This window comes from Tinamus guttatus, unplaced genomic scaffold (genome assembly GCF_059628265.1).
Source record: "Tinamus guttatus ecotype Peru unplaced genomic scaffold, ASM5962826v1 Tinamus_guttatus_pri_ptg000048l, whole genome shotgun sequence".
NCBI classification, from domain to species: domain Eukaryota; kingdom Metazoa; phylum Chordata; class Aves; order Tinamiformes; family Tinamidae; genus Tinamus; species Tinamus guttatus.
Genome location: NW_028288582.1, coordinates 6,740,341 through 6,752,776, shown reverse-complemented (window position 1 = coordinate 6,752,776; position 12,436 = coordinate 6,740,341). Strand labels below are relative to the sequence as shown.

The following is a 12,436-nucleotide window of genomic DNA, read 5'->3' as shown; positions in this document are numbered from 1 at the left end:
TTTGGTTATAGCTCTGCCTTTCTATTCCAATCTGGAAGAGACTTTTTCACCAGCTGTATTTCTTCTGTGAGAAAAAGGTCTTATCAGACAAGACTAAAGATTCACTGAAAGCATGGGTGCACAGGTTGATAAGTGCATGAAGAGCCAAGTGACATTTCCGTTTAAAAACGTAGATTCATAGAGCCGTGAGAGTAAAAAGTGCAGGATTAGATAATGAAGATGGATTTGTAGCTCAAACTGTTTTGACTGTATTTATTTAAAAATATAGTCCTTTCAATCCACCTAAAATAGGTAATATATGGACCATGTCTTTATAACTACAAAATACTAAAACAATACTTTTTTCTTAGAATAATCATCTGTGTTTTTTTTCTCAATTAATTCGACATTTTAATTTTTAATGACTGTGTGACTTAGTGTAACTTTAGTGTAACTAAATATGATTTTTTTTAAATCAACTGCTGTCCAATGCATTTAGAATAATTTATTCTGCTTTTGTGTAATTATTCTGAACCATCATGATCATGCTGTTAAAATGTGTTTTTAACTTACAGTTGTCGCAGTCAGGTGTGTTTTGTAGTTATAAGCACAAGACAAATCCCGTGTTGTGCCAGTTTTTTTAGTAAACAGGCAAAATGTTCTGCTTCCTGAAGGGCTGCTTGTGACTGCTCTTTTTAGTGCTCCCAAGAAATCATAGAATCATAGAATCATAGAATGCTTAGGGTTGGAAGGGACCTCTAGAGATCATCTAGTCCAACCCCCCTGCATACGCAGGGACACCTAGAGCACGTGGCACAGGACTGCATCCAAGCGGATTTTGAAGATCTCCAGAGAAGGAGACTCCACAACCTCTCTGGGCAGCCTGTTCCAGTGCTCTGTCACCCTCACTGTTAAGAAATTTTTCCTTAAGTTCCTATGGAATTTTTGATGTTTCAGTTTCCGGCCATTTCCTCTAGTCCTATCAGTGGCCACCACTGATCCTGGTTTTGGAGAAGGGTGACACGTAGTATTCGCTGTTGACAAGGGCAGGAGACTGAGATTTGCTATCATGAGCACCTACACCTGTTCTTGGAAACTGCATGGACTTAACTAAGAAATAGGCACTAGAGCTCATTGCCCAGGACTACCAAGCAATGGAAGAGATCTGTGTATTGTTTTATTATTTCAGAAAAGAAACGTGTGTTGATGCTACTGCAGGCCTGTGGATATGAAATAAGTATATTGTTTTAAATTTAGGATGAGAAAGGTGTGTACCACCAGCTTGTAACACAGTAGCCATAGGGACCCTTCCTGTAGGAACTCCTTTTGGTGTAGGTCCTCTAGACCCCAGTTTGGTCTCCTCTACCACATTAGAATGTGCACTTGTCTGCCCTGCCACCTGCTCTAGCTCTGCTAATCTCTGATATGATTACAAATGAATAGAAAGGTCTTATTCTCATCCAGCGTAATTTGAAACCTGAGATGAGTAGAAGGACTTGGATATGTATAGAGAGAATATTTTTCTTCCTGTCTCTCTTCCACTCCCTGCCACCTTGCCTGCATGTGCTGCATGTGGACTGATGGTAGTATCCAAACAGATGCCACATCTTAAAGGCTCTCAGTGTTCTTAGGATAGACACTGTTCAGTGGTCTATGAGTCTGTTCAGAGTATTTTTAGTACTCTAGTAAGGTAAAACATAGTGGGTGAGATACCTCAGAAAGGGAAGACTTTCCTCTTACACAATTCTTACACAACTGATGGCAGAATTACTGATATTTAGGGGAAAAGGCTACCTTATCTGAGAATCTCTTTTTCTGAAGCAGTATGTAAGCAAGAATGACAAATGGGATTTGGCTGTGGTCTTGGCCATGCAGCATTACAGCTGCATCACCAAATATGATTGACTCTCAAGGAGTGTTTGGAAGTCGTGTGTTGGTAAGTCATCAGAATTGTTTGCAGTTAAAAGGGTATAGAATTAACTACCCTAGGGTGCTTGAAATGGTAGTTAAAATACATCTGTTTTAAGTACAGAGGGATTTATGCTAGAATAAGTTTTCACTTGATAGGACGGCTTATATAGTTATACGATACTTTTATGCCACTCTAAGTTTTCTGTTTTCCGGGCTTTGCTGTGGTTTCTTGAAGAGAAATGTCTGGGTTTTGATAGGTATTTTTGCATCTATTTGCAAATTAGGAAATGTATTTTACTAATCTACTTTTATTTCTATTGTTTTTTTTAATATCTTCCTAAGAGTCTGAAGAGTTCCCTGAAAAATACGACTTTTACTTTTATATCAAAGCAAATTGCATGTTAACAGTGTTCCTCAGCTAAACCAGTATCCTCTTCACTTAAAATTAGTTTAATACAGTGGATAAGCTTAATGAAAGCCCCTGGGTGTTCCTTGAATGTGTGATGCAGTGTTTTCTCAGGACATATGCGATTGACATTAAATAATGACAGATATCTTTTTTGTATTATTTGTCTTGTATATCCTTATTTTAAACCACCTCGTAGGGCAGAGTTACGTATTTAGGGTTAACTCTTGAGTTGAAGGTCAACAGGAGTACAATAAGGTTTTGTGATTCAAATGTTTAGTGGTAGGAAACAGTGAGTCCAGTGGTTAGTTCTTTCTCAAGTAATTTGTCTCCTAAAGGACTTCTCAATGCTTAAAGTTGATTGCCAGTCATGTGCAACTCCATCATCTATCTACTTTGGATGAATATTTAGGGCCTCTAATATGTGCTGCTATTTGTTCTCTTTAACTGAGTTATTTTTAAAGTAGCTTGTGTATATTTGTGCTAGACTGTTAAGACAGTTTCTAAGATTGCATATTCAGAAATTTGAAGCAGGACAGAAATGCAGCAGTTTTCTGTTCATAGAAGAGTCAGTGAGAGTACCTTCTAGCTGACCCCCACTGGTACCTGCTTCCAGGTGCACTTCAAGATTTTCTGTTCTACAGGCACGTGCGTGTGAATCCAGAGATCATGTGGTAAAGAGCATGATAGCATGACAGTACAGCTAAGTGCTAGATATGCCAAAAAAAGAGAATTGACCCTTGAACACCTACTGAACAGCTATATAGCCACTCTCTTCCAAGCTTGCTTATAATAGTGTCAGACATTAATATATTGGAATAAAATTCCAATATATTAGCAACTATTAGAAATAAAAGCCGTGAAGTAAATTAAAAGACTGCGATTAAAAATCTATTATGTATTGCAGTAGTGGAATTGTGGTAGGGGTGTGTGGTAGTAGAAATAGCCTCATAGTAAAGCAGGTATCCTAGAGTTCTTACTTTAAATATTTTATAAATTTCTTTGGAATTTGAATATTTCTGACTGCAAACCATAACAGCAATATGTTCAAACTGGAATGCTTCTTATCTGAGTCCCTTTACAAATACCTTTCTAATTATACAAGAGACATCCTTTGGTGATTCATTCTCACCATTTCTGACTAGCATATGTCACTGTGGGCTGCCTTGTTAGGAAGAGGTGGGTTAATTTAGTGCTGACATCCCTCACGGATGCCTGAGGGACCTGAGTAGTGGTTTCATTTCTTTAGTGCCATAATAACCCTCCCAGTGGACCTTCCTTGGTTGGCAATTCTCTTTTTAAGCCTGCAAAGCTTGCGAAGTTTTCAGGCTTGTCTGAGAAGGCAGGCTTCTCCTTTATGAAGAAGAGCAGCTAAAGCAGTTGGTAATTTTTCAGGATTGTGCAGCCCATGAGATAATGAACAGTGTTTGGATTTGAGCAGGGATTTAAGGACTTTTAAGTTGCAGCTAATACAAACTAAAGCAGGTGCATGCAATATTTAGGGAGCAAGTTTTTTCATGTAACTAAGGAAAAAACCCGGACTGACCATTGTTAACACAGCAGTGAACTGGACTTTAAATCTATAATTCCTTCTCTATAGCAGGTGGAATTTGCAGTGCAGTGGACAGTATGCTGATGTCAGGATAGGAGCAACAGGGATTTTGTAAAGCCTTTTTGACTATAAAGCCTCCTTCTGTAGGGATAAGTAGAGGAAGAAAGATCTAACTGCTCTAGAAGGTAAAAACAGAAAAGGTCGACAGGGAGAGGGCCTGTCTCTTTTCTTTGTAGGGTTGCATTCCGTACCTTTATATTTTTGATTCATCTTCGCCTATGTAAGATTTTCAGCTTCAGGCTACTCAAAACAAATCATAATATAATGTATTCAAATGTGATATTCTTTGATAAATTGGAATGCCTTTTTATGAAATATATATAAACATTCAAATAGCATGAAGGTGTGATGCTATTCTTAAAAGATATTATAGGTATTAATCTTATTCTAAAAATAATCAGATCTGGTAGAATAATGAATTACTCTGTTGTCTTCCAGTTTGTAAATTATTCTCCCAGTCATAGTTTTACAAAAGTGTAAACAAAATTTTCTGCAAATACTTTAAAAGATCACTTAAATGGACATCTGAGGACATTTTTGTAGAAATGTTTATTGCTTTCTTTTTTCACTAAAGGAGAATTTGCCCCATGTTTTCCATCATTAATGATCTTCCCCAAAGACTATTAAACGTTGAAACAAGCAGAAAAAAACGTTAGACAGGAACAAATGATCACATACTTTGGAAAGCTTCAGAAATAGAAAAACTCTGACTACTTAAAAGTCATATTTCTTTAAACTTCTCTAATATGAAATGAAATCATCTATTCATCAGATGTCCTCTGCTATTTCAATTTCCTTTTGATCAAGGGGTCAGTGCTTTGCATTCAGAATGGAAATTGTTAATTTAATGACATGAAAGCAGGCCAGATTATAATTAGGGGTGAGCTATTTGCTCAAGTTGGATAACTCATAACAATTTCGTCTATGACTGTACTTGTCAGGAGCGTTTATGTACAAATTTGGTTTATCTGAAAATTTCACTTAAATTGGTATACAGATTTTTTAAATTATTTTTATTTTTAGAACAATTTTAATACACATCTGTACACTTCTGGAGTTATTTTAGTCTAGCTGTGGAAGTGCATACAATTTTTTTTTGTGTGTTAAAATGTGGCAGGCCCTAGTTTGCTGCTTAGCCAGATTGCCTCCGTTTTCAGACAATAGATTATTGCAGGATAAACTCAAGTAGGATACAGCTCCATGGTGATAAATGGATGTGCTTTTTTTTTTTTTTTTTTTCCTCTTCATTTACATTGCAGGAAGCCACGGCAGAAGATAATTTGAGTGTGAGTGAGCTCATAAACAGTGAGCTACCTCTTTTTATAGACACACAGACGTGTGTGTTATCAGGCTAGGGTAAGCGTTTGCCCTTAGGTTATTGGGAAGTAGTGCGTGTGTGGATGGTTGCTCATGTGACAAAGTCCTACAGCGCTCCTACCATGGTCTAGTGCAGTTTAGCTAATTTGCTTTAAATGTTATTTTATCAAAACTTCCCCAAGTGTCTTCAGCATAGAGAAGTTGTAATTTATGGCTTTTGAAGAAATCTTGACTGCTTTACAGTCTCTTCATTTTAGTTTATATTTCCTGGTACACTTGAAGATATTTATATCATGAAGGAGTAATGCCTCTTTTTTTTCTGTTGTTGTTACGGAGCTTTTTTCTGGTAACATTGTAGAAAGGACTCAGTTATTTCCGGGTCATTTGTCTGTCTGTCTGTCCACATTGTTAGACTTGTTTGTCACTTTAGTAACAGGACATATGATGGTAATAACCTAGGTTCTTAAGCATCTTTTAGGAGGAGGATTTAAAGGAAGGATTTAAAATATTGCAAAAGTTGTGTAAAAGTACCGTTATATTATCAATATAACATTCAAATTCACATATTTGAATAACTAGTTAAAGGAAAGTTTTATTACATTATTGCGTGTTCGTCATTTTATTTTGACTTTTGGGTTAACTAATGTACTCTTTCATTTCAGAATGTATGAAAACATGTCCACAATGGTGTACCTAAAGGAAGAGAAGTTGGAGAAGCTCACACAAGATGAAATCATTGCAAAAACTAAGCAAGTTATTAATGGACTAGAGGCACTGAAGAATGAACACAATTCAATTTTACAGAGCTTACTTGAAACACTGAAATGTTTGAAGAAAGATGATGAAACTAATCTGGTTGAAGAAAAATCAAACATGATTCGAAAGTCGCTGGAGATGTTGGAACTTGGGCTTAGTGAAGCACAGGTAAAACTGGAGTAGAAATAAAGCATTTCAGGCTTTGACTAAAATTTTGATATTAAAAAAAAAAAAAAAAGAAAGCTCATTGTTTGGCCTCTAATGAGAAACTTTAAACAGAGATCAATATTTAAGGACTTATCTTTACCTTACTAAGTATTAAAAATGAGCCGAGACATTTATATTATTATCATATGTTAAGGAGGAAGACTACTGTGATTAAGCAGAAGTAAATACTAGCTGTTACAGAACTAATTGTGGCATTTGGTATTAAAGCATTGAAGTCCATAATAGATCTCTTTTTGACTTCAATGGGAAATATATTTCTTTTTGGTTAGATTTTTCCACATCATTAGTTGGGTCATGCTTGAGAAGTTCAAGAATGAGGCAATATCAGCAAACTTAAATACTTTTCCAAAGGCTAAGAATTGAATACAGAGCCTGCAAAAACTTCCACTGATGTTTCAAAGAGAAAGAATGGATACATGCTATGGAAGCATGGAATTAAACCAATCCAATCCCTGGCCATCATGGTATGGTGGTATGGACTGTCAGGCTTTAGTGTTTAAAAGCTTTCATCCTATGTGTAGGATGGAAGGACTTTTACATGGTATTGGAACTCTGAAAAGCTGGTTTTGGTTCTTGACTCTCTCAGATTAGGTAGTTTCAGTTTCAGATGTTACTGCCCTGTCTACCAATCTGCTGTTTTGTAAACTGTGGCGACTGGAGATCTGAAATGTCTGCACATGCAGCCCTCGTTAGGAAAGCAACTGTGCTTTGAGCAATTGCTTGTCAGACCTGAAAAGCCCAGTGTTTCTGTGCACTTTGGGATGTCACAGTGCACAGTGCGATCTCCCATTTCTCTTGCTGCATTTATACTAGGATATGGCAATATTTTCATGAATACTTGTAGATATGTGGATATGTTGAGGTTAGTGTTACTATCATGAAGAAAAAAGAGGAGGAAAAAAAAAAAGAGGGAGATCACTTTTCTGACTGTTCTATTTTTGTCCTTAATGTGGCTTCACATTCAGACACATCAATTGTCTGTGCATTTGAATTTGTGGTATATATAAGGTGCTTAAATTTAGTTCAGTTCCACATTTAGATTTAAATAGTATAACTGTGTCTTTGAAGTATTATTGTATTATTGTTATGTTGAGGAACTGATCCCTATAAGCTGCAAACATGCATGTGAATCCTTCTCTGTCTGAAAATTGCTGAAGCAGAGGTATGGTTTAATTCTTACAGGGAAGGTTGTCTTTGTAATTCTTGTAATTTGTTAAAAATATACTTAGTTATAACTATAGTTATACTATATTAGTAGAACAAAGGTTTCTGTTTCAGTAATCTAAATTTTAGTTCATCCTTTTTTATACATGTTAACATTGCATATAATATTTAAGGCTTTCTAAAGCAGTTTGTCTTCAGACTTTGACTTCAAAAGTTGCATCACAAAAAGTCATTAATAAAGAATTCCTTCAGACTTGTTCTGTCAGAACAAATGGTAAATATATTCCAGTACAGGGAAGGTGAACACCAAATAGGTGTGTATAAAAAGGTAAAATCTAAACCAGACTTCACAGCTGACAGAGGTTCTAACTATAAAAACCTTTTTGTGTTAAATAAGGACTACATTTAGAGGACATATTCAGAGGATATTTTCTGCTTTTTAGGTAATGATGGCATTGTCAAATCACTTAAATGCAGTGGAGTCAGAGAAGCAGAAATTGCGTGCCCAGGTTCGACGGTTATGCCAGGAAAATCAGTGGCTACGGGATGAACTAGCCAATACACAACAGAAACTACAAAAAAGTGAGCAATCTGTGGCTCAACTGGAGGAAGAAAAGAAACATCTAGAATTCATGAACCAATTAAAAAAATACGACGATGATATTTCACCATCAGTAAGTAGCTGTTCAGTAAAAAGTAGTTTATATTTGGATGTATGTTATAAGATGCCTAATGATCAAGAAATTTTGCAAGTCCAAGTTTTTTATTTGTGTGTGTGTGTGTATATATATATATGTATGTATATAAAATTTGTAACAGAAAAATAACTGCTCCTAAAATGTTTACCTTGTACCAGTGTTACAGGTCACAATGGATGTGACAGATTAGCTTTTATTTATTCATTTACTTATATTTTACTGCATGTAGGTGGTGATAAAATAGATATGAGGGTGAAAAAATGCTGAATAGTTAGAATCAGCATTAGCTGAAGAGCTGAACTCGAAGCCAGATATTTTCTTTTATATTTCCTTTGCTGTTCAGTGGTAGTATTGTAAGTATGTACAGGCCTTGGCTTATTTTTAACTGCAGGAAAAACAATTAATTTTGGTCCAGTGAAGCAGTGTCTAGCCTCAGCATCTGTTGAGAATGTACACTGAGATAAAAAGTCTTTAAATCTACTTTCTTGACCGTTATGATCTTCTGCATATTTTCAGTTGCTGCTTACCGTTGTGTTAATAACATGTATTTTTAATTTTTGAGAGAAAATGGATGCAATTTTAATTTACAGAAATAATTTACTACTAAAAAATTCTTCTAACTCATTTGTTCTTCATATTATCTTTTTATTTTGTTTCTTAAATTGAATAGTATTGCAGAGAAGGATCTTATTTGGTATGTTCTAACCTTCTCAGTCATGTCTTGGAAAGAACAGTTTTTCATAACAAAGTATCTCAGTATCATAATGAGGGCAAACACATGCATTTTAGTCATGCCTAACCAACTACTGGACCAAATTCTTTCTAACATAGTGTGAGTTCTTTTTAGTCAGCTGCATGCAGATTTTCTCACTCCTGTTTCATGAGGTGTTGAAATCTGTCAGTGAAGCTTGTTTAGTACTGTTACTGAACTGTTTTTAAAAGAAAGGGTAAGGAGGGGGAAATACTGAGATTTTGATGTGCTAAATGTGAAACTATAATCTTTGGATGGCCTAAATAGAACCATTACTTGACTTGGACTGAAAATTTGAAATTTAATTGACAGATAGGGACTAGGCAAGCAAAGCATCTTTATAGTTTCAGCAGTTATACAAACAGTCTCAGTTGACGATCTTTGAAAACAGTTGCAGATATCCACTTGGTTAGAGCTTAGAAACAATACACAAAATTGTAATCTTCTCTCATGACATCCAGCCTGTCATCTACTGCTTTTGCAGAGAACTCACTTTCCAACATAGAATATATGTACCAACAGCAGCAATCCCGTTTCTTTCATCTGTGGAAAAAGATGTTGAATGGGTGTAAAGGGCAGGGGGGCAAATCCCTGGTGTTGGGTTTTCTACTTATGGAGATGGATATTTCTGACAACTTCAGCTATTTGTTTGTGTAGGCTGTAAATATAGGAAATGGGACTGAGAGTTCCTCTCTTTCTTTAATTGTGGGATTTTGAATGATTTTTGAATGTTAAAATTTTTATATATTGATGAACTGTGCTGAGTTTTAATATGATATGAGAATGGAGCTGAACTTCCTTCCAAGGGGTTGTGTGTTTTTTTGATGTTTTGTTTTGTTTTACTTTTTGAATCTTATGAATCACAATTGCAAAGTGTATTATTAGTGCAGGAACTGATTACTCAGAAACTGAAATGAAGGAATTAAAGTTGTTGGTGCAATCTTACTCGCCTTTTGGAGATGAATCTCCTTATTCCTCTCCCTCTTGCAGTAATAATTGCATATATGACCTCAGAATTACTGTGCACTATAGTGTATATCTTTGTAAGAGTAGCAAATGTGTTCTTGGGTGTTAAAGTTAAGACTGAAATCTAGGAGACCTGATTTCTATTCTTGGATTTTTTTTAAGATGTCCTGTATTTCGTTGGGACAGAATATGTAAATGCATTTGGACATGAAACTGTCCTTAAACTTATATGAGAATCTTATTCTTGGCACTTCCTATGTTTTGACTGTGGGGTTTCCCTTTAACATTGCTGGTTAAAGAAACTGTTCCTCCATATAGAACTTTATTTAAATATTGCATAAACCTCTAATTTAATAGTGTAACAAATTGTTTGGGTTTGGGGGTGTTTTTTAGGAGGATAAAGATACGGATTCCACCAAAGAGCCTTTGGATGACTTATTTCCAAATGATGAAGATGAACAAGGACAAGGGAGTAAGTACACTTCAAATTACATTGTTAGTGTGTTTCTGCAGTACTGAAGCTGCAAATGCTGTTCAGAAATTTAATAATTCATATGTAATGTGCAAAAAGCTAGAGCAAAATGGTGATTGTCTCTTGAAAATAGACATATATATTGAATAGTCCTGTATACCTGCCATCAAAACTAGATTTTTGAGGGAAGTTTGCTATCTGTGGCAAAGTTCTTGGAACTCTTTTTGGAGCTAGATTTGTTCCTTGGTCTTGCGAGTCCCTGAATGGAAAAAAGCTTGTTTCAAGTGACTGAGGCAGATTCTGAAACATTGAAGCTGCTTATTGGTCTGCCCAAGCAGTGAATTCTATTAATTATCACTCTGATTTAGCATTTCGGGGCAGATTTTGATGTGAAATCTTTCTTATAATCTTTCAAAGCAATCCTTTGTTTTGCTAAGATCGTCCTCCTTATTCCTCACTCTAGAAGCATTGTCTTCAAGGCAGAAGGATTGGTGAATATGGATACAATGAAGTTTGAGGTAGCAAAATTGTGACATGGTCGTAGGAAAGGCTTCCTTAATGATTTTTTGTGCTTTTCTTTTGAGTGTGAAGCTGATATTATGCAATGGGTTGATGTATATGCAGTAGTGTAGTGGTTCTTAGTTGATAAGTGGCTAAGCCAAAATGTCTGAAGGACCCCTCCTTAGTAATCATCAGCCTTGAATTTCCTTCATGGACACACATAAGATGTGGTCTCGATAGCTTGGCAGGGAAGACCAGCAATGGAAGGAAGACATGAAGAGGTTAGAATAGTTTAATGTTGGTCATAAACTCCATCCTGAGTTCAAACTGGCTTCCCAAGAATTTTGTGGTGGGAAAGTTGAGTATCAGAGTTATTTTTACAGTAATATAGTCTATCCCAAATTCTGCTCCACAAAAGAGAAGGGTGTCAATTTAGTAATTTATTTGAGCTTCAGGAAAAATGCAGAAATATTTAAGTGCTTTGGAAGGCAGTGACTGTGAGCATAGGTTTGGAATTGTATGATTACACTGACAGAAGGCTTCCACTTGCTATAAGAGTAGTTTGCTTAATAGAAAGGAGAGAAAAAAGGGCAGACTCACCACTGTCCTGTCCTGTGTGTTGGCTAGAATTTACTGCAGGAAAATGTGGCTAAACCCAAGGATTTATAGATCCTGTCAAAAGGTTGAACATGGCTTTGATGCACTGCTTTTTCTCTTGTAACTGTTATTCATGGCATCCAAAGGGGTGTGTTTCGTTTTTTTTTGGGTCCTTTATACAACAGCCCTGAGCATTTCCTGGAAGGTATGGCAAACAAAAGAAAACAAAACGTGTGCTTTTGGAGAGGAGAGTGAAAGATAAAGAACAGAATCCATTCAGCTCCATAGGGAGTCTTGGATATTTTTAAGTTTAAAATTACAATATGAGATATGTTAATAGCTTGCTGAGCTGGAATAGCTCATCCGTTTCTTCATCTGTTTTTTACATTTTGTCCCTCTAAGTTAATAGAAGCGTGAAATACTAAAAGTCTCTTCATTCAGCTAGGATAGAGTATGAAGAAAAAAACTGTCCACTGCTGTTACTGTTCGAGAGATTGTAACCATGATGAAATGTATTCTAGTGCTAATGTCTGGTATTGAGGAAATCTAGCGATTCTAGTTCCATGTCATTGATCAGTAACATTAGTTGTTTTCCAATTGCGGTTATCTTTTTAAGTAACTTAAAATCTCGTGTATTTCTTCCAGTTCAACAACAGCACAGCAGTGCAGTTGCCGCTGCCCAACAAGGTGGCTATGAAATTCCAGCAAGATTAAGGACCCTTCATAATCTTGTTATCCAGTATGCTTCCCAAGGTAGATATGAGGTTGCTGTACCACTTTGTAAACAAGCTCTTGAAGATTTGGAGAAGACCTCAGGTCATGATCATCCTGATGTTGCCACCATGTTAAACATACTTGCTTTGGTGTACAGGTTTGTATTCTGATGTAGAGCTATATCAGCTATCTAAGCAGTTAATATTTGACTTTAACCTGTTAATGTTCGTCTTGGTTGATTGTTTTGATTCATTGATTTATTTCATCACTATTTTTGTAAAGCCTTGAGAAAATCTTTGTACATTTCCTTACTCTGTATGCTTCCTTACACTAAAAGTCAAACAAATTGTGGAATTTTTGCCTA

General features: G+C 36.0%; 1 protein-coding gene across 4 annotated transcripts in view; it reads left to right on the top strand.

Moving 5' to 3' along the window:
- The window catches only part of KLC1 (kinesin light chain 1), a 38,651-nt gene that overhangs the window by 7,450 nt on the left and 18,765 nt on the right, over positions 1-12,436 (top strand). For all 4 annotated transcript variants that reach the window (XM_088539624.1, XM_088539625.1, XM_088539623.1 and 1 more), the window contains exons 2-5: positions 5,888-6,149; positions 7,817-8,047; positions 10,182-10,260; positions 12,004-12,229. In XM_088539624.1, the coding sequence (XP_088395750.1) occupies positions 5,889-6,149; positions 7,817-8,047; positions 10,182-10,260; positions 12,004-12,229 (797 nt within the window). In that variant the 5' untranslated portion in view covers position 5,888. The remainder of the gene's footprint in view (positions 1-5,887; positions 6,150-7,816; positions 8,048-10,181; positions 10,261-12,003; positions 12,230-12,436) is intronic.